This window comes from Panthera tigris, chromosome D3 (genome assembly GCF_018350195.1).
Source record: "Panthera tigris isolate Pti1 chromosome D3, P.tigris_Pti1_mat1.1, whole genome shotgun sequence".
Taxonomy (NCBI): Eukaryota; Metazoa; Chordata; class Mammalia; order Carnivora; family Felidae; genus Panthera; species Panthera tigris.
This window is the reverse complement of record NC_056671.1, coordinates 17,562,993-17,584,780: the sequence shown is the minus strand read 5'-3', so window position 1 is coordinate 17,584,780 and position 21,788 is coordinate 17,562,993. Positions and strand designations below refer to the sequence as shown.

The following is a 21,788-nucleotide window of genomic DNA, read 5'->3' as shown; positions in this document are numbered from 1 at the left end:
GTGGATCCTCTCGCTTCCTTTCCCAACAGGTGTGGCAGATCCCAGAAAATGGACTCACCCTTTCCCTGACCGAACCTGTGGTGATTTTAGAGGGCCACTCGAAGAGAGTTGGCATCGTGGCCTGGCATCCGACTGCCCGCAACGTCCTTCTTAGCGCAGGTGGGAGCCGAGCAGTTGGGGAGGGGGCAGTAGCCAGTGCATTTTGATGTGTGCTCCACAGCTTTGAAGCAGCTCATTAGGAATCCATGCTGAGGTGCTGAGATGCGGCAGTTCTCTAGCTTGCCTGCACACCCGTGTGCGTGTGCGTGTCTGTGTGTGTGTGTGTGTGTGTGTGTGTGTGTGTGTGTGTGTGTGTGAAGGCTGCATTGGCAGTCTGACTCAAGACTTCTTGCTTAGAGAAATGAACAGATACGTGCTTACCTATAAATCCAGCAGATGCACGGCTCCTGATGGGGCCCTTCATGGACCACAGTTTTAGTTATTCTTGATAGAGCAGGAGGATCCCTGGTGGGAGCCCTGGGTGCCAGCTCTGATGTTGTTGCCAACTTCGGGGTGGTCCTGTGAGGCAAATATCCTCCTTCCTTTAAAAAGATACTTTCATTTTTCTCCTTATACAAGTAGTACATGTATGCTATAGAAAATATACAGAAACGAAAGGAGAAAATAAAAATCAGTTGTAATCCTGCCACCCGCCCAGAGGGAACATCATTACCATGTCTGTGTTTCACTCCACAAGGTACTTTTTTGCACATACCTGAGTGATGTCTCCCACAAAGATAGGTTCAGACACTTTACTTGTGACTTGCTTTTTGCACTTAGTGGTACACTGTAGTCCTCTCCATGTGCCATTGAATGTTCTTCCTCTGATATATTTTTTTAAATGTTTATTTATTTATTTTGAGAAAGGGCAAGTATCAGTGGGGGAGGGACAGAAAAGGGAGAGAGAGAGAGAATCCCTAGCAGGCGCAGAAGTGGACGTGGGGCTTGATCTCACAAACCGTGAGATCCTGATCCAAACCAAAATCAAGAGTCCAGCGCTCAGCTGACTGAGCTACCCAGGCTCCCCCTTTCCTATCATATTTTTAACGACCTCAGTGATAGTCCGTTGTTTAGACATCTTCATTTATGTAATCAGTCCCCTATTTCTGGACATGGAGGTTTTGGCTTGTGTTTTTACGCTGCTGGACGGCACTACAGTGAACCCCCGAACCAAGATCTAGCGTTCTTGGTTTGCCACTTGAGTAGTTTCCACGTTTTACCCTGCAGGAATCTCTTTGTCTCCAGTTTGAGATTTTGTGTTTAATAGAAGCCATACAAAGGTCACAAGGCAGCGTCATGGGATGATGGAAAAGTTCTATATTTTGATTGTGATGGTGGCCACACATATGAATATATACACTTGTCAATATTTAGCACACATATACTAAAAATGGGGGCGTTGGATTGTATGTAAATCATGCTTTCATAAAATTGACTTACAAAAAAAGAAATACTAATGTGAATGGTAGAATTTTTAAAATCTTTCCCCTCACCAGTACAAAGGAAGGGGGCAGTTGAGTTTTTAACTGGGAATAGAGGGTGTTTATAATATAATAAATTTAAAAACTTAATACCACATGTACCTGTTGAAACCAAGGACTCCTTTTCAAAACAGATGCTACTTAGAATTCTCTCCTTTTTTAAGTCACAAGTGACTATACGTGGGAACTCTCCTCATATTCAACTCAGTCCAGTAAGGAGAGAAAACAGTTGTAAAGAGGGAAGCCAGTCATGGAAAATTTCCTGCCGCCCTTCTCATCGAGGTCAAATATAGGGTACTGTCAGCAGACTCTCCCCATTCTGCCTTTTACAAGCAGAAGAGAATGGCTAATTGCTGTGTTGTGCATATTTTAAGACTACGTGATCTATCCATGGTGGCTGAAGTTACCTGTTGGCCTGTGGTGCGCAAGACAGAGGAGAGTCAAGTCTCATCCTAGGGTTTAGCTCCAGCTTTACTGTCGTACAAGTTTGTTTACAGTCTTCTACTTCTGGCCCTTAGACAGCTTGGGTGCCTGGATATCAGTGGCTAATTTTTCTGAAGTGCTTGTAAAATTGGCCTATTGGCAAGAATTTACCTTCAGGATATCCATCCCTTATTTACTTCATCCTTGAACTAATGTCCTGGAAGCAACAAATGGTGCCACTTATTACAGGGTCCTTGGGGCAGATGCTTGAAGGAAGGTGGGATTGAGGAACAGAGGGGTGTGGCTGAGCCAGCATTGTGGCCTCTTTGGGGATCAGCTTCCAAATCCACATGCCTACTTGATTACGGTTTGGGCTTCTCAGATCAGCCCCGCCTTGACCTATTTTTCTCCCCTTTTAAAGATGAGGATATGTTGTGAGCACGTGGTTGGGTCATCCTTTAATGTGAGGCCATGTTTTACAGCATCGTTGATTTGAATAACGTGCTGTGTCACATTTTTGTTGAGTGCTCTAGACAGTCATTTAAACTCTTCGTTTTTATTTCCTCCGGAAAAGAAATAAGTCGTATTCATTCTGATGTTGGTTTTACTAGAAAAGGAAACACACGATCACTCGGGGTCCATCAGCCCGTTAGCTCTTAAAAAACATAGGATTCTGTTTTCTTTTTTTTTTTTCTTTTTTTTTTTTTTTGGGACAGAGAGAGACAGAGCATGAACGGGGGAGGGGCAGAGAGAGAGGGAGACACAGAATCGGAAACAGGCTCCAGGCTCCGAGCCATCAGCCCAGAGCCTGACGCGGGGCTCGAACTCACGGACCGTGAGATCGTGACCTGGCTGAAGTCGGACGCTTAACCGACTGCGCCACCCAGGCGCCCCAGGATTCTGTTTTCTTAGAGTTCTTTGTTTGGTTGTTACTTTTTGTGTGTTTCATATGAAACCAAATGGAGCAAACGATGTTTTTCCTTTAATACATTTCTTTTATATGCATGTGTTTTTTGTCACTTTGGTTTTTAATTAGCGGCCAATAAAGTAGGGCCTCCCGGGGCGCCTGGGCAGCTCAGTCGGTTGAGCGTCTGACTTTGGCTCAGGTCATGATCTCGAGGTCTGTGAGTTCAGGCCCCGCATTGGGCTCTGTGCTGACAGCTCAGAGCCTGGAGCCTCCTTCAGATTCTGTGTCTCCTTCTCTCTCTGCCCCCACTCCCCACCACTCTCTGGCTGTCTGTCTCTCTCTCTCTCTCTCTCTCTCTCTCTCTCTCTCACTCACTCACTCAAAAATAAACATTAAAAAAAATAAAAGTAAAATAAGGTAGGGCCTCCCCGCGATCAGCATCTTCCTGTGTCTGTGTCTCCCTGCTGTATTCCTAGTTTTCACAAGCGCGCTGCTGTATGGGTGTTTCTCATCTCTGAGGAGCATGGTTTTGTTTGCTTTCAGGCTGTGACAATGCCATCATCATCTGGAATGTGGGGACGGGGGAAGCCCTCATAAACCTGGACGATATGCACTCGGACATGATTTACAATGTAAGCTGGAACCGGAACGGCAGTCTGATCTGCACAGCTTCCAAAGACAAGAAAGTGAGAGTGATCGATCCTAGGAAGCAAGAGATTGTTGCTGTGAGTATGCGAAGGGCAGAGCCGCCCGTGTTTGTCGCACTTGGGCGAGGGCGAGCTTTGCTTGTTAAGGCAGGCGGCAGAGGCCTCGCGCCCGCTCCGTGGAACCTAACTGCAGACGCCGGACCGTGAATCCGCACAGGCTTGTACAGGCTTCTTCCTCCCGGTCACACTTCAGAGTTGTGTATCCCACAATTTACACAAGCCGTACCTCTCCCTTGGTGACCATTTCCCACAAAGAAACAAAGTTTTTATTGGTTCACTAGAATCCTTAAGAATTTACCAGTCTAGATCAGCTAACCCAGATAGTTCACTGCGTTTCTGGCTTAGCACTGAGTATTGATTGCTTCATTGATCCCCGCCCCTTCCTGCAACCATTGTCAGACCACCTTACAGAGATGCCACGGGTATCTTATCAGCTTGTGTCTTAGTTTCTTCCACCCAGACTAGGCCTCAACAAGTTACCTGTCATGACAGAAGACTTTGGGACTTGAGCTGGGGTTGAAGCTGTAGGTGCTGGACCCCAGAATGTCCTGCGTCTCCCCTTCTCTGGGATGTGCTGGTCCTTTGGCAGTATTACTTCTTAAGTTGGGTGACAGCCACAGCTCGTATTTGTCGAGCACTGGGGACTTGCCTGGCCCTGTGCAAAGTGCTTTCTCCACTAGAACCTTTCAGGGCTCACTACTAGTGCACTCTCAAGGAACAAATGAATAAAGGAAGGGGTTCACTGAACTAGACTTCGCTGTGTCCTGCGAAATTGGTGGAAACCATAGGGTATATCCAGTCTTCAGGTTATCCCCTGGAGAAACAGACATCTGGTAGAGTCCTTTCATGTGTTTTCTTTTTGCAGCATGGACTTGGGTTGGCAGCAGGGCATGGTGGAAAGAGTGAGGCTTTTGAGTCAACTCCTGGCAGTCTGCTTGCTCACTAGCTGAGGGACCTTGGCCAACTTACATAGTGTCTCTTTGTTTCCTCATTTTGGGAGGAGCAGTGGTTAATTCTCTCTCTCTCTCTCTCTCTCTCTCTCTCTCTCTCTCTCTCACACACACACACACACACACACACACACACACACACACACACCTGGCAAACACCTGGCAATCAGGATGAATGGCATGGCGGCATGGGTTGGATTCCGTGTATAAGCCCCCTCCACCTTTCTTTCTCGCAGTTTGAATATAATGTGCCTCTTGCTCTTTGCCTCCCAGGAGAAGGAGAAAGCACACGAAGGAGCAAGACCCATGAGAGCCATCTTTCTGGCTGACGGGAATGTCTTCACCACTGGTTTCAGCCGCATGAGTGAGCGGCAGCTGGCTCTCTGGAATCCGGTATGCCCCTTCCCAGCCTTCCCACTGGCTTATTACACTGAGCTTTCTCTTTCTGAGCAGGTCTTTGGAGGGGGGTAAGTAGATTATAGGATTCTTAGTGTAGTTTTCTGAACTCCTGTCTGCCTTAAATTGGATGTGACATGCTCATCCTCACTAGAGACTTATTGCTAAACGTATTACTAAAATGCATTCTTGACACTCCAAAGTAGTCTGTGTTGGCTGTATTTTTTACAAAGAATGCACGAAGAAATGGTGTTTTGGACTTGGGAACCAAGTTCTGAGCTTTATTTTATAAAGAATATGACCGAATGTTGAAATCAGAATAGTCATGCTTAGGAAAACATTAATAGCATAAGTGAAAAATAAACTGTATATATGGTACAATCTCAGTGTGCGTGTGTGTGTGTGTGTGTGTGTGTGTGTGTGTGTGTGTGTGTAAGGAAGCAGACCAAAATGGCAATTGTTTCTGCCACCCACTGGATTGTGGGATTGTGGGATTGTGGAATATGGGATGATTATTACAGTGTTTCTGTAACTTTAAAGAGCACGTATTTATGTTAAGAAAAAAAAATGTTAAAACATTTTTCATGTTTATTTTTGAAAGAAAGTGTGAGTGGGGGAGGGGCAGAGAAAGAGAGAGAGCGAGACAGACAGACAGACAGACAGAATCCGAAGCAGGCCTCCAAGCTCTGAGCTGTCAGCACAGAGCCCGATGCGGGGCTTGAACCCACAAACCACGAGATCATGACCTGAGCCGAAGTTGGACGCTCAACCTACTGAGCCACCCATGTGCCCCAGAAAAATTTCTTTTAAAACAGAAAATAGTCACAAAAGAGAACTGTCTCATCTTTGTCATGGAATCACAGATGTGTGCGTTGATTAGGTTGTCAAATGGGCACAATTTTCAGTGGGTTGGATACCATTTAGTATCCCTTTGGTATTTACATGTATGAATATTATATATGTGCATCGTTCAGACTTGCATTATTCTAGGAAATGGCTCACTTAATAAAATAATGATTCATCTTGCAAAAATATGGGTGAATATACAAGTATATAGATAGATACAGATCTTTGTATTTTTTTCCCAGAAAAATATGCAGGAACCAATCGCTCTTCATGAAATGGACACTAGCAATGGGGTGTTGCTGCCCTTCTATGACCCTGACACCAGTATCATTTACTTATGTGGAAAGGTAAACAGTCATTTTAATGTTTTATATTCAGTTTAATCTTGTAAGAGGAGAAGTTTATCCTTCAGAGATTTAGTTGCTGGGCAATGCGTTGTATCATATTAATAGTCTAATTTAGATGATTTGTGTATGTGTCTTAAACTAAAATAAGGACGGATGTGTGTCTTGGTGTGTTTTAGGTCTTGAGCCTAGACCCTTTGAGCCTGTCATTTGCGTGGTGATAGCACACCATGTTTAGGACTCCTGAGTACGCATCCCTGAGGACAGCAGGGATGGGGCTCGGGTGTTGGGGTGAACACTGGCAGGAATGTCTTCGCTTGGGGACTCTAGTGAGAGAAAGAGGACACCCCGGTGTCTCTTCACCTCTGGTGCTGTGTGGTTGAGGATTTTAGATCCTCTCTAATGGTATCAGGAACAAGCAGCCAGTTTGCCGCATCTGATGCTGAAGTCCATTGGGTAGCCCTAGAGTGACATTTAGGTGTTTATTTCCACGTGCCATGGACCTGTAAAGAGAATAGCGCTTTTTGGATAGGAGCTCTTAAAGGCCTCAGAGACTCTCCAGGGGGTTCTTGTCCCTGGAGTTCAGCATTAGGGCCCTGGGCTTGAAAGTATGTGGCCTGACTAAAGTGTCAGGAGGTGACAGTTGTTATAGGAAGACCCCACACTAAAATCAAAAAGCATACCTCCTGCCTTATGATGTCCACCTAACTACAGTGTTTGCTAGCTTTATTATTATTATTATTATTTTTTTTTTTTTTTTTTTTTTTAGTGGGCAGTAACCTTAATGTTCCTTAGTCTTCTGTAGATTCAATTTTTCTCAGACTTTCTGTAGCTGAAATAAATGAATTAACAAAATTGAAGCTGTTGCTGTATTTCCCCCAAACCTGTGTAGATAGCCCCTTGCTGAGTAAAGCCAGACATGTTTCGGTTCTCATAGTTGACTGAGCGCTGCTTCACATTGTCCTCCATCAGCTGCTTCGAACCCGGGATCTTGTCTGTTTCCTTGAGAGTCATTTTCAGATGTTCACAGCTGCCATAGACTGCATCAAAACCAGTAACGGGAGCGATTACCCAGATGTTAGCAACGCTAGGTGGAAAGTTATTTTCAGTACACAGGAAACAGTCTGTGTTTAGCTTGTTTACCATCACTTTAGATATTTACGTTATCGAAACAAGTGGAAATCATGAGAACCGAGACACTTGGAAGGGCACGATCGCATATACACACACGTTTCCCCTCCAGCAGGCAGCATTGCCTTTGCCGCTCAAGGTGGCGTAACTGTGGGACAGCTAGTTCTGCTTAGAGACACTCGCGTACGCTTCCGACCTCCAAAACCATCTGACCTTTCTAAGAAAAATTATCCTGGAATTTGATACATTGCAACAAGACAGCGCTGTCTTCTGAAGTTAAGGAATACTCATGTTTTAGTGAGTTTCTTCATTATGAATGAAGAATTATTATGAACTGTGAATTAATTATTAATGAAGGATGATTAAAAACTCTTTGTTCTTAACATTTCATTCTTCTACAAATCTTACTTTTTATTATTGCTTGATTGTCCGGGGTTGGCGCCCTCAGGTCTGCAAAGGACACCGTTCTGTGCCAGTCTTCGCCCTCTCCGTGGTCCCCCTAGACTTTGTCTTTTGAAGTTGAATTGCGATACAGTTGCTGGGCCGGAGGCGTTCACATTTTTGCCCTGACTCTGACTTGGCGTCCGGGCTCAGTGGAGAGCCTCCAGTAGGAGGCGGAGGAGACCATTTAAAAGACATGCTAGCATTTGATGAGTGAGGGCTTTGCCAGGAAGGGCACCCATCAGATCCTCTCCCTCTGGAGAGGAAGCGAAGGTTGGCCACTGAGGCCAAGTCCCAGTCAGTGCTGGGTTGACAGGGGAGAGAGACACCACCTCATCCAGCTGCTTCAGGTAACGTTCAATGCGAAGTTTTCTCTGATTTCTTGTAGGGTGACAGCAGTATCCGCTATTTTGAGATCACAGATGAATCCCCGTATGTCCACTACCTCAACACATTCAGCAGCAAGGAGCCTCAGAGAGGGATGGGCTACATGCCCAAGAGGGGACTTGACGTTAACAAATGTGAGATCGCCAGGTAAAGAGCCGGTACCGGAAGATACGCAGGTTGTTTGTGCCCCGCGTGTTACACCAGAGCGATACAGCTGCCGGTAATGCCCTAGGGCCGCAGTCTCGTCTCCCCTCCGTTGCACTGCGGAATTGGTTTCTCATTTCCTGTCTACACTGAGAAACAGAGTTTTAGAGCAGGAAAGAACTTGCAAAATCGTGTCATGGAACCGTGCTTCAGACTGTGTGGCCCGAAGCACCAGTGACGTGGCTCAGCCAAGGCGCACTGCACATGTACTGACCTAGCGAAGCCTCCATCTCTCGTCTTCAGGCCAAGGCTGTGGCCAGTGTCTGCTGGGAGGCAAGCGGGGGCTAGCCTGCCCCTGAGATGGACCGAATAGATGGTTTTCCTGCCCGCCGTGGGGACAAACATGTTCCAAACTGGATCGTGGACCTCACGGACCCTAGATTAGAGAAGGCAGAGACCAGTAGCTGGGTGTTGGGTTAGCTTGATTTAGGAAATGCAACTATGTTATAGAATTGCTGCCTGTCTATACTACTAGGGATTTTTAAAAAATTTTATATTGCATAATGCCAGTGGTCTTCCCAAAGGGTAGGCTTTTTTCTCCTCCTAGTCAACAGGAGATACTCTGTGAGACTCACGAATGACTGGCCATTTAAAAACTTTTTTCTTAAGCTTTATTTATTTATTTTGGATAGAGAGGGGTAGGGGGAGATAGAAAGCCAACGCACGGGAGCAGGGGAGGGGCAGAGAGAGAGGGAGACAGAGAATCCCGAGCAGGCTGCGTGCTGTCAGCACAGAACCTGACGCAGGGCTCGAACCCACAAACCGTGAGATCATGCCCCGAGCCGAAACCGAGTCGGGCGCTCAACCGACTGAGCCACCCGGGTGCCCCATGAATAACTGGCCGTTTTGAGCAACAGGATGACTAGCGCCACGCTATTGGGCCGGTGACCGTACCGCACATTTGTACAACACTACATTTCTGTGGACATCTGCCTACCTCTGTTGTTTTGGTCATACAGTTAAATAATGAGCACATCTTTTAAGTTAATTACTCTAAGTTTCATTTTTAAATATACTTAATTCTCTGTAGCTGGAGTAGTGAAAGAAAGATAATTCAAAATTATAGTTTAAACCAAACTCATCAAAATGTGGTTCAAAATAGATTGAATCCAAACTTGAGAGTGCTTCTGGTACTTGGGAAAGCATTTATTTTACTGTCATCTAAAAGTCAAAAACCTGTAAGCATAATCATTCAGGATACCTCCTACTTATTAAATGTTTACTGAGCATTCATTAATACATTGAGTACTTGAGCTGGACATCAAACCCAGGCCAGTTTGGTTGGTTTTTGTTTTTGTTTTTATTTTTGTTTTTTACCACTCTGCTGACTGCAGAGGTTTCGTGCTTTATGTTCCTAGTCTTTCCACATTTTGGATAATTTCAAATTTTTCTTGAGTGTCAAATATGATGCGGTTTGCATAGATGCCAAAATTGTAATCCTAGGATTATCTTCTTTTCCTTTTTTTTTTTTTAATTTTGTTTTTAGCGTTTATTCATCTTTGAGAGACAGAGAGAGACAGAACATGAGTGGGGGAGGGATAGAGACAGGGAGACACAGAATCCGGAGCAGGCTCCAGGCTCCAAGCTGTCAGCACAGAGCCTGACGTGGGGCTTGAACTTACGAACTGCGAGATCATGACCTGAGCCGAAGTCATACGCTCAACCAACTGAGCCACCCAGGCGCCTATCTTCTTTTCCTTTTTAAAAATCCTATTTATGCCAACAAATGTTCAGCCACTTCTAGTTGGCAGAAGACCTGGCATCCGAATCGTGGATGCTAATCTCATGTCAGGTGTTTGTTCTCTCCTGTCTGTTGACTTGGTCATTGTTCCAGAAGTGAATCATCGGCGGTGGTGGCGTTTCCACCACGGCTGCTCAGCCCTGAAGATGGGGGTTTGACTGTCCCAGCAGCATAGACCTCAACTCCTGGTTCCTGTTTCTAGTCCACCATTTCCTAGCATAGCTCCTCTTGGCTTCTGTTTTCTCATCTGGAAAACGGGAACACAGATTGTACCTGCTCCCCAGGGTGGATCGGCCGCGGTGCTAGGCAGAGCATGTCGTATCCCATACAGGAGAGTAATTGTTATGAAGCCTGTGACTTGGCCTCTTATTTCACTTAATACAACTTTGCCTTTATTTCCCCCTTGAAGATTCTTCAAACTTCATGAGAGAAAGTGTGAGCCTATTATCATGACGGTTCCAAGGAAAGTAAGTGCCCAGTTTCTTAGGCAAATTTGTGTTTCAAAGACTTTCACATGTCAGGTCTTTCTTCTTCTTTAACCGAGGGTTTTCCCAAACTGTCTCTTGTAGTCGGACCTTTTCCAGGATGACCTGTATCCTGACACAGCAGGGCCCGAAGCGGCGCTGGAGGCAGAGGAGTGGTTTGAGGGGAAGAATGCAGATCCAGTCCTCATCTCCTTAAAGCATGGATACATTCCTGGCAAAAACCGGGATCTCAAAGTGGTCAAGAAGAACATTCTGGATAGCAAGCCCACTGCAAATAAGAAGTGTGACCTGATCAACATCCCCAAGAAAACCCCGGACACAGCCAGTGTGGTAAGGACCCCCTGAGGTTGAGGGGTGCGGTGCGCTTGGCTGGCTCAGGGCTTTCTTTCAGTGAATGAAAACATGACTATTTCTAAGAACCTCCTTGGCCACATAACATTTTTAAGTTTGGCTCCATTAGCTGTTTCTGGGGTTTTTGTTTTCGTTTTTTTGTAATGACCAGGAGAGAAGTCAGTCTGCGACCATTTTTAAGAGAGTGCACAGGAGCTGCTTGGGTGTTTTCTTAAGTGTGTCTCCCCAGACCGTTCACGTCCATCTTTGATTGGGGTGGAAATGAAGCAAGAGAGCGTGGGGCCACAGATGCCGAGAAGAGGGGGTCCTGGGAGGGGAAGAGAGTGGTGCGAGCGTCCAGATGTTGCTGAGTGTTCCAGAGACACAGGCGTGTGGCGACGAGTGCAACTTAGCGAAGATGATCTTGGACCTCTTGGCAAGAACCATCTGAGTGGAGCGGTGGGAGCCGAAGCCTGACATCGGGGGCCCACACGGCCACTGGGGATGCTGCTGCTAGGAGAGCAGGGTCTAGCCAGGGAGGAGGCGGCAAGGGGACTTGGCGGGCGTGGAACAGGATCCCAGGGGCCAGAGGGAGGTCGGTGAACTGTCAGTGAGAAGGTATAAGTGGAACGAAGAGGCCAAGCGCCCGGAGGAGCTGGCACTTTGGCCATAACTAGGGAAGCCACGTCAGATGCCGTGGACTGCAGGGTTTCCAACAGGGTCCATTCCACGTGGAAGAGGCTGAGGCCTCTTTAGAAGAGTTAGCAAGCAGGGCAAGGGCTTTAGCTCCTAAGAAGGGCCCTCCCCGGGTGATGGCAGGGGCTCGGCAGCCTCCAGAAGGCCACATAGACATTACTCCTGATGGTATCGCACCGGGTGGCCAGGCTGTGGCGCAGCCGTGAAGGGACCGGTCCCTTCCCACAGTTTCTGTCCTGAGACTGACTCCGGGTAAGTGCACGGGCATGAGGAGCAGCGCTGCGGGACTGTGGCTCTGCTGTGGGGCGGCAGGTGGGCTGACCAGCAGCCGGGACTCTCCTATGGCCCAACTTGGTGGCGGTGCCTGGCCACATCCAAAGTGGAAAATGAGACTGCGCAGCCTATACATTCTCAACTGTGGTGAACTTCGTTGAGTGCATTTTAGTCAACCTCTTACCCTCTCCCCCCTTTTTGGTTTTCTTAGCAAAATGAAGCCAAGCTGGATGAGATTTTAAAAGAGATCAAATCTATAAAAGATACAATCTGCAATCAAGACGAGCGCATTTCCAAGTTAGAACAGCAGATGGCGAAGATCGCCGCCTGAAGGTCCACCCCCCACCCCCAAAATGGGAGCAGGAACTCTTCGTGGTAGCCGGTTGTGGGCGTGGTCCCAGGGAGGGCGGAAGGGAGGCACTGCCATTTGGGGACCTTCCGTGTCAGCGGCCCGTGTCAACCAGCCACGGGCCGCATTCCAGTCAGAACTCAATTCGTCTCCCAAATTTGCAGAAACAAAATGTGATTTAAAAGCTGAGCTTTTTATCAGAAAGCTTTTTTGATGTTTTAAGTGTTACGTGACTTGTCGAACTTTTAAAAGACAAAAGTGCTACTTTTAAAATCCCAGATATTCTGAATTTTAGAAAACCGACCAATTCTGATTCAGTGTTGTGCCCAAGTACCTTTTTTCTTTTTTTTTTTATAAACAGGGACCAATGCCACATTGCTTTTTATATTTCTTTTTTTTTTTTTTAACGTTGCCAAAACCAAAAGTAGCTCCCCCGCCCGCCGCCCTTGTATTTTGCTACTTTGCAGTATTTGTGTGTGGTTTTTTTTTTTTTCCTCCTTAATTTGAAAGGGACAGCACTGTGTATGTTTATAAACTAAATGAAGATAAGATATTATTTTGTATACACGTTCATCCGAGAACAATCAGAGCAGTAGCCTCATGGTGCTGGCTCGTTTGCAGCACAAAACCCGGTCATCCTCATGACTGTACAGAAGGAAGACTTGAAAAATCACGTGGGTTCACGTCACCACCCCTCTCCTTTCACGGAGTCTTCTGATCAAAAAAGCTCCTATTGTATCGTCTCTTTTCTTTCCTTTCTCTTTTCTAGAAACTGGGTGGTTGTACCAGAATGGAATTTCAGTTCTTGGTTATCCTGTGCTTCAGATGATTATAATCTAACCTAAACTAGCGTGTGTTTCCGCAGTTTTGTTATACACGTAGAATCTATTGCATTGATCACTTTAAACGTCATAGTTCAGGTTTCGGTCAATACTTGACAAGGGTGCCCGGGACAGGAGGCCACAGAAGCCACTGTGGAGTGCTCCTTCTTGCCCATTTCAGCAGCCTGTCTTGCTCCTGAGTGCGGTAGGGGACTGTAGGCCGAGCGAACCTGCAGGGGGGAGTGTGCCCCCACGGGACCCTCTGCTCTCCCAGCACATCGCATGCCGACCCTGTGCTGTGCTGGAGGCAGAAATGGCTCTCTCTGCACCCCAGAGCCCCTGCCCTCCCCTCTGTGTCACAGATGCAGCCACCTCTCTCAGGGCTCCCCCAGACAGTCCTCCTGTTTTTCCTGCCTCGGCCCTCTCCACAGTCAGCTGAGATGAAGGCCAGAGGGTGCTATTGACTATTGAGACTGAGAACAGTCTAGAATGAAGCAAGACCAGGAGCACGGGCCTCTGCTGTAGCTTTAATGTGTACGAACTTGTCCCTTTGCACCCTCCACACAAACCAGCCTGCTCTGCCCCTCCGGCTCACACAGAGGCTGTGTCAAAGCGCAGAGGTTCCCCCGGATTCAGGGGCCAGCGACTGAGCTCTGAATACCTGTTCCATTCCTAGGTTAGCTAGAACTTCTCCATTTCCATGTTCTCATTTTGCATGCTTGAGGAACAAGATTTAAAGAACCTCTGGGAAAGACTGAGTGTCCGTGGTCGAACATGAAACGTGGAGTGCCATTGGGACCGCCCGGGGGCTCTTGCGCATGCTCCCGCCGGTGTGGGGACGAACTGGCTGGGAGCATCTGTAACAGGGAACCAGGATGGAGGCGGAGTGTGGCGACACTGGGTTGGAACGCGCAGTCGAGCTGGGGCTAATGTCTGCGTAGGAAAGGTACCGTGTTTTTACCCAGAATTGGGATCGCTGTCTCCACACTTTCAGGGCATCTGAATGTTTGGTGTGGTTTTGTGTGTGTATGTGTGTGTGTTTAATATTGGAGTGGATAATGAGATGTAAAGAAAACAATAATTACAGTGACTTCTATTCAAACCTGTACATGTTTCTTTATCGACGTAATCTGCTGAGGACCTTCATTTTTTAAATTGAGAAGTGTTTTAAGGTTCTGACAAATTAAAGTAAACAAAATTGTTGATAGTGGTGGAACACCATAGGGAACGGGGTTCAAAGAGAAGACAGAGGGCAAGGAGAAATTACCCTGATTTTAGTGATTTTAGCTTATGACTTATTTAATGAACGAATGCCCAGCCAGGCTCAGAGTCGGTGCCTGAAGCTTTGTGGATTATTTTTCCTGTTTTGTCTTTTTTTTTTTTTCTCCTTCTTCTTTTCAAAGCCGTGCTATCCCAGAGGAAAACCAGTGAATTGCTCCTAGATCGGCTCTTATAGAGCGGCCATAGTATTCTGTCAAAACACTTGCTTCCATTTTCAAAGATAAAAAAATCATTGATTACAAAACGGTGTCCGTATTTATTTCGCACCTTCGGCTGTCTTTGGGGCAGCGCACAGCTCCTCTGACTCCGTGGAACTGGCCGGGCGACCGTCTCCTCTCTGAGGGTGAGTACAGGGGAAGTGTGGGTGAGCCACTCAGCGCCGGCAAAGCGGGGACGTCGAGTGGGGTAGAGCGGAGAGCGTGCTGCCTGCCAGACCCCCACGGGCCTGCGTGTTTGAATCCTGCCTCCGGCCTTTACCGGAGGGGGGATCTGGGGCAGGTCTCCTAATCTCAAGACATCCCTTTTCCTGCTCTGAAGGAGGGACGCAGGCTTCCGCGTGGTTTGGAAGGGAGCTACCTGGGCCCGGCCACACGGAGAGCCCTCGCCGAGTGGCTGCCGCTTTCGCTGTTTCCCTGGCGGCGCTTTTGGAAGCGTGCTCTTCGGTGGAGTACAGTCCTCTCGGCTTAGCTGTGACTTTTATTCCAGTGGGAGGTTTTCAGGGTCCTTTGAATCTCGTGGCCTTTGGCAGCTTCCCTTTTTACACCAGGATATCGTCTCAGGACATTTCAGTGATTTTAGCAGAGTTTCCCACCGTTTGGGTTTTCCAGAGGTTTGTAAACATGAATAATTGGCGTGAAGATGCCCCCCCCCCCCCGCCCCCAATACATTCTCCTAAAGTTGCTGCGGTCGGTGAGAACAGCAGCCAGGTTCGTGGTCAGCTCGTGTGGCTGCAGGAAGCAGCGACGACAGATGCTGTCTGTGCCCCTTGGTGCCCACGGTCAGGGGGCAGACGCGTGCTGGGAGGTGTTTACAACCGACGTTCTCTCGTTTTGGCTGCCTTGCCTCTTGGTCGGAGACCTAAAGGTTACCGTGTCCGCCCCAGACGTCCAGCCAGGCCCCATCAAGGGAGAACTTCCGTATTTTGAAAGGCTACTTCCCTTGCTGGTCTCGGCCTTGTGTGTCCAGAAAAGCTTTTTCTTGGCTGTTAAGAATCTGTTAACTCTAAGTGGCCCTTCTCTTCTGCTAGCACATTAGAACGTCCCGAAGCCGTCACTGGACTCGACCGTGAGTCGTGGCCACGGACACTCACATTTTCCTGCAAGACTGAAGGGGGCATTTGCACATTGGTGCAACCTTTCCGGAGGGCAGTGTGACAAGGTCCGTCTGGAGTCTTGAATGTCCTTACCTTTTGGCCCAGGGTCTTCACCTCTGGGAATTGTGCCCCAAGGAAACTGGTAGAAGAACTCTCCAGGAACGAGAAGAGGGAAGATTAGTCTAGCAGGGTTGGTTAACTTTAACCGCCCAGGACCGATTGCTCTCCACAAGCCCTCTTGAGGCCGTACGCATATACAGTGTGTATTTACATGTAGAATAAACCCAAGTTTTCTTGTTTCTATGTGGAGGTACCAGTGGTGGGTAGTTTTGACTTAGATTTTCCTGAATTTTCTATCTCACACAAATGTCTTTACTCCCAGACAAAAGTCATTAAAAGTAGGGGTGCCTGGGTGGCCAATTGATTAAGTGTCCGACTTCAGGTCATGATCCTGCTGTTCGTGAGTTTGAGCCCCACGTCGGGCTCTGTGCTGATGGGTCAGAGCCTGGAGCCTGTTCCGGATTCTGTGTCTCCCCCCCCAACTCTCTGCCCCTCCCCAACTCATGCTCGGTCTCTCCCTCTCAAAAATAAACATTAAAAAAAAAAAAAAACATTTAAGGGGTGCCTGGCTGGCTCAGTCGGTAAAGCGTCCGGCTTTGGCTCAGGTCATGATCTCACGGTTCGTGGGTTCGAGCCCCACGTCGGGCTCTGCGCTGACAGCTCAGAGCCTGGAACCAGCTTTGGATTGTGTGTCCTCCTCTCTCTGCCCCTCCCCTGCTCGCACTCTGTCTCTTGTGTCAAAAATAAACATTAAGACATAAAAAACAAGTTATTAAAATTAATGTATGGGCTGCCGGGGTGGCTCAGTCAGTTAAGTGTCCGGCTCTTGACTTCGGCTCAGGTCATGATCTCATGATTTGTGAGATCGAGCCCCACCCCCACCCTGTCAGCTCTGTGCTGACCTCGCAGAGCCTTCTTGGGATTCTCTCTCTCCCTTGCTGTCTGCCCTTCCCCCACTTGCACGCACGCTCTCGCTCTCTCTCTCTCTCTCTCAAAATAAACTTAAAATTTTTTTAATGTATGAGTGATGAATTTGTAATCCGTGGAAACAGGGATCCTAAACATCCTAAATCAACAGGGGCAGGGGGTGGAGCAGGAAATGATGGCGTGCCATGACCAGTTCTGGAGGCAGGGACTCCTCAGAGCCACCCGACGATACCAGTGTATATTCCTGATAGAGTCAGTAGTTAAACGGAAGGAAACTTTATTTTCAAGTTCAGAAGAAAAAATAAGCCCTTTTCCACCCAGACTTCTGTCTGGGGGGAAACGTTTTAAATCACAAAGGAAAAGATAACGTTGGCTGTGTTAAAGTGAAATTACATGAGACTTCAATATGTCAAAAAAAAAAAAATGAAGGTCATGGAACCTGGGAAATATATTTTCAACCAGTAAGATATGAAGTATATTTCCATCTAATGCATCTAATGTATTTCGTGTAATGTGCTTGATCTCAGATCCAGCCGCTGTCTCTGTTTGCGAAGGGGGTGATCTGTGCTGATGCGCCCGTAGCATTCCCTCCTGGCCCCTGGGAATTGAGTCTGTCAGCAACAGGGGTGGAAGGACAGACAGTGCTAGGAGTCACTAGGCATAGTGAGCTTTGTTCCCCCAGTTGCAAGTTTCTGGAAAAGGTGGGACAGAGACGAAGGGACAGACTGCTCCAGATCCAGTGGTCCTCGAGGGTCAGGTGGCCGCTAAGTTGGTTAGGTCGGTGGAAATGTGGAGGGAGGTGAGCTTAGACAAGCTGCTGAAATCTTTGCAATTCAGTGTAGTTTTCCTTTATTGTGTGGAAACGCAGCCAGGTAAGACAACTGATTTTAAGAGCCAGGGCTAGTACACGGGGAGTGGGGGGTGGGGGCGTAGTGTTGGATGAGGAACACCGCTCCGGTGACTGGAAAGTTCGAATCCACTGCAGCTTGCTCGACTCGGGAGCTTGGGAAGGAAGATCTCTTCTGTTACCAAAACCACTGGGTGCCTCGTTTTTTGTTTTAAATGGAGGGGCTTCCTCACACGGGTCTCAGAGACTGAATATTTTTGGAAAGGATGACGTGGGGGTCTGCAGCAGCGCTGGAGAGAAATGATTCAGACAGAAGCCCAGTGGGCGGCTGCCGGTGTCGGGAAGGCTCCGGGTTGAGGGTCCAGCAGTCATCAGTGTCGCAGAGGCTCACGTGGTGCCTGTGCTGTGAGCTGCCGGCTGGTTCAGGTGATGCCGATAGATCACAGTGGCAAGGGGACCCCGCACAGGACGCCTGGGGGCCCTGAGGGGCTGCGGAAGCTGAGAGGGTGGGTTTCCAGACTTGCTGAGCCTCACTTCCCCTGGGGGCCCCCTCTGGTCCCCGGCAGCAGGCCCCGCCTTCCTCACAGACCTGCTGTCTTCTCATTACTTCCAAACCGCGCCCTCCCCTCCCCCGCCCCCGCCGCCAACTAGACGTGGTTCTGTTTGTCTTGACATTCACTGGGCGAATACTTACTTTTCCAGTGAGGGTGTAAAGGTCCAGAGGAGATTGTAGTTGAGCAAATGACCAAGTGGTCCAGCTGTTCGGTGTTCGGACCGCAGCTCGGTGCCCTGAGGGTCAAGACCTCAACCATCAGTATTTCAGCAACAAAATCCTAGCTTTTGGGCTATGCGGAGATAGGTCTGAGAACTGGGAAGTTGCCCCATAAATAACAGGAAGTTGTTGCAGGTTCGTTTCCGCGCCTAGATGATACTTGGGTCACAGAAGATAGAAAAGGCACCTCACGGTTAAGAAACTGCTGGGCTGCTTCTGGCCACGCTCAACTACACGCGTCCCTCAAGACAGTAAAGTGAGTTCTTGGCACCCTGGCCGCTTTTTACAAGGGGCAGTGGATTAAAGTGCCATAGAAAATGGCAAGGTGGAGAATCCCATGTAGGCATCTGTGCACCTGCCAGAAACTTCCCGTTGTAGAGAGACCAGACCATTGTAGGAAGAGCCTCGTAACTGGTTCCTCTAACACCACCCACCTGTTCCCTTTTTTGTTTCCAGAGTGATGTTTTCTAAAACAGAATCTGTCGAGATCTCTGAGGGGGACACAAGTGGTTCCCCTTGTCTCTAGGACGAAGTCATTGCTCTTCAGCCTCGTCTATGAGAGCTCCCTTGACTTGCCCCCTGCCTCCCACCCCACCTGATTCCTGTCTCCTCTCGTATCCCACACACGTTCCGCCAGCTACTCGTGTTGGCTGTAGCTTTAGAATACGTCCATATTCCAGCTGCTTCTCGCACTGCCACTGTTAACCCGCTAGTCCATGGCCCTGTCATCCCTAATGTGGACCGAGCTTCTGCGTTAGGGTTCTCGAGAGAGAGCCAATAGGATGTGTACATATACAGAAAGAAAAAGGTTCATTTATAAGGAACTGGCTCACGGTTTTGAAGGCTGACGAGTCCCAAGGTCTCCTGTCAGCAAACTGGAGACCCAAGAGGCCTGACATTTCCATTTGAGTCCAAAGGCAACAAAAAATCATTGCTCAAAGGTAGTCGGGCAAGGGGATCTCCCTTACTCTCCTTGTCTGGTCTATCCAGGCCTTCACCTGATTGGGTGATGCCCACCCACGCGGTGGAGGGCAGTCTCTGCTTTCCTCAATCTGGAGATTCACATGTTAGTATCTGGAAACCCCTTACAGATACACCCAGAATATTTGACCAAATAATCTAGGTACCCCCATTGGCCCAGTAAAATGAACATAAACTGTCAGAGCTTCTAAACCAAGCTTCCTGTTCCCTGCTTTAATAAGTCTTCCACACCGTGGCCAGAATAACCTTTTAAGGTATTAGGCAGATGAGGACAAAGTAAGGTCCACAGACCAAATCCAACCCTCTGAAAGTTTCTGTGATAGCCCACAAGGGAAAAATAGTCTTTACATTTTTAAATGATTGGGGGGGGGGGACTTTAAAAAAGAATAGTGACAAGTAAAAGGCATATGAAACTCAAGTTGTAATGTCCATAAAGTTCATGGGAACACAGCCGCGCCCATTTGTTTAAGCCACAGTTAACGGCTGCTTTTGCCTTACACCCTCGGAATTTAGTTGCAACCAGAGACTGGCTACAAACCCTAAAATGTTTACCATCCGCCCCACTAAGAAAAAGCTTGCTGATCCCTGTATTTATGGAGTCAAAACCCTCCATGGCGTCTCCTCTCGGAACAAAAGCTGAGATTCCCACATTTGGCTGGCCCCGTCGCCTCCCCGACCTCCTCTGATGATGTCCCCTGGTTTTCAGGAGACCCCCTGCCTTTGAGCTTCCCACATACTGCTCTCTCCAGACCACCCATCCTCCCCCCACCCCAGTGTCTGCAAGGCTCACCACTGCTCTCCCTCCCCTGCCCCCCTCCCCGTAACACCTTATTTTCACGAAGACCTAGCACCTTTGGTGGAGACTCGGATCGGATCGGATCAGATCAGATCGTCTCCCCTGAAGCGAATGTAAACTCCCCCAGAACAGGAACACCTTTCATTCACTGTTATCCCTGGAATCTGGCATATTGTATTAAGAAATATTTGCTCAATAAATGAATGAAACTTGGGGCGCCTGGGTGGCGCAGTCGGTTAAGCGTCCGACTTCAGCCAGGTCACGATCTCACGGTCCGTGAGTTCGAGCCCCGCGTCGGGCTCTGGGCTGATGGCTCGGAGCCTGGAGCCTGTTTCCGATTCTGTGTCTCCCTCTCTCTCTGTCCCTCCCCCGTTCATGCTCTGTCTCTCTCTGTCCCAAAAATAAAATAAACGTTGAAAAAAAATTTTTTTTAAAAATGAATGAAACTAGGGACACGATCTGGGGTGGGGGCATCTATTGGACTGTCCACATGGCAGTACTTTGCTTCCAGGATATGACCCTCCCCTGAGCACCGCTGACCCCTGGCTGGGCCAAAGCACCCCCCACCCCCACCCCCCCCCTCGCCGCCGCCGCCTTTGGAGCCACCTCCAGCGGTGCCAAATCCACGTTTCCCTTCACAGAGGCCTGGGATTTGGGGATGTGAGGGAGCAAGCAGGCAGAGCAGGTGTGTGGTGATGGAGAAGGGGCTTCTGGGTCCCTTGAGTTCCCTAAATCCACGCATAAGATCCAGCTACGTTTCTAACCTTAAGTGCCACCAGCTATCCCAGGAATCCTATTGCCATTGAAGCCAGTTAGAGAGGAGTTTGCACCCAAGACTCCTTCCTCGTGGCGGTATTTCTCCATCATCAGAGCCCCGTGAGGTCTGAGTCCGGAGTTCTCCATCACTGTACCTCCCTGCCCCGTGCTTGGGGTGGGTGCTGGAGGCATTGATCCCTTCAGCGACTACTGTTGGAAAAAATCCCTGAGTTTGGAGCACATTTCTAGGCTTGATTACCCTCTGGCCTTCCGGGTCTGGGAACAGCCCCTGCGCTGACCACCCGCTGGCATCAAAGCTGACCCACTGAACCCTGGGGAACCCCTGTTCTTCGTCTCTCTGGAGGAACAGCTTCACTCTGCAGCCTTTCATCCCGGAGCTGCCCAGAGTGACAGCCAGAATCCAGGGCTCCCCAAGGGTCTGCCGCCGTTTGAGAAGGGGAATTGCATCCCAGCTGCGGTGGGCCCCCAAGTGGCCATTTCCCTTTTAGATGATTCAAATCGGCAAATCACAGCTGTGAGCCCTCCCTTCAATCAAAGAGGATGTGTGTGTTGGGGAAGGGGGGGGGCGCGGGCAGGTAGTTGAGGGTGGCCCCTCCCCCGCCCCCGCCCCCGCCTTTCCTTAGAGCAGCTCTGTGCTCTCTGAGATCTTTACTCTCATTTGAACAAAGGATCCCATGACGGGTAATTTCCCGGTGCTGCCCAGAGAGGTCAGGCCACACAGCCAGCTGGATGCTTCAGTAGGAAGTTGCAGGTTTTGTGGTCTGGTCTGGCCAACCTGGGCTCAAATCCGCCCGGGGCCCCTCCCTGAGCCTCAGCTTCCTAGGAGGCAGAATGGCCACTTTAGAAGGCAGGCATGATTCTAGGAGAGCTGCGGCCCCACCTTGCCCACGGTTTTCCCCATTTTCAGGGAAATGGGCATCTTTGGGGGACGGAGGGTGCCCACGGTGAGTTCCCAGCAAATTCCAAATGGCTTTTCGGATCTCGGCTGTACCTGTCAGGTACAGTCCGTGCCCATCCATGAAATTTCAGGATTCCACGAGTGTTTAATTTTTTTTCCCCCTCATTTTCCTCGCTAGCTGAGCGC

The 21,788-nt window shown here is 48.6% G+C and overlaps 1 protein-coding gene across 3 annotated transcripts in view; it reads left to right on the top strand.

Annotated features, from left to right (window-relative positions):
- CORO1C (coronin 1C) overlaps positions 1 to 14,476 on the top strand; it is an 89,275-nt gene extending 74,799 nt beyond the window's left edge. For all 3 annotated transcript variants that reach the window (XM_042961597.1, XM_042961598.1, XM_042961599.1), the window contains exons 4-11: positions 30 to 159; positions 3,394 to 3,575; positions 4,781 to 4,900; positions 5,992 to 6,096; positions 8,054 to 8,199; positions 10,407 to 10,464; positions 10,567 to 10,812; positions 11,993 to 14,476. In XM_042961597.1, coding sequence (XP_042817531.1) covers positions 30 to 159; positions 3,394 to 3,575; positions 4,781 to 4,900; positions 5,992 to 6,096; positions 8,054 to 8,199; positions 10,407 to 10,464; positions 10,567 to 10,812; positions 11,993 to 12,112 — 1,107 coding nt within the window. In that variant the 3' untranslated portion in view covers positions 12,113 to 14,476. The remainder of the gene's footprint in view (positions 1 to 29; positions 160 to 3,393; positions 3,576 to 4,780; positions 4,901 to 5,991; positions 6,097 to 8,053; positions 8,200 to 10,406; positions 10,465 to 10,566; positions 10,813 to 11,992) is intronic.
- Positions 14,477 to 21,788: the final 7,312 nt, after the last annotated feature.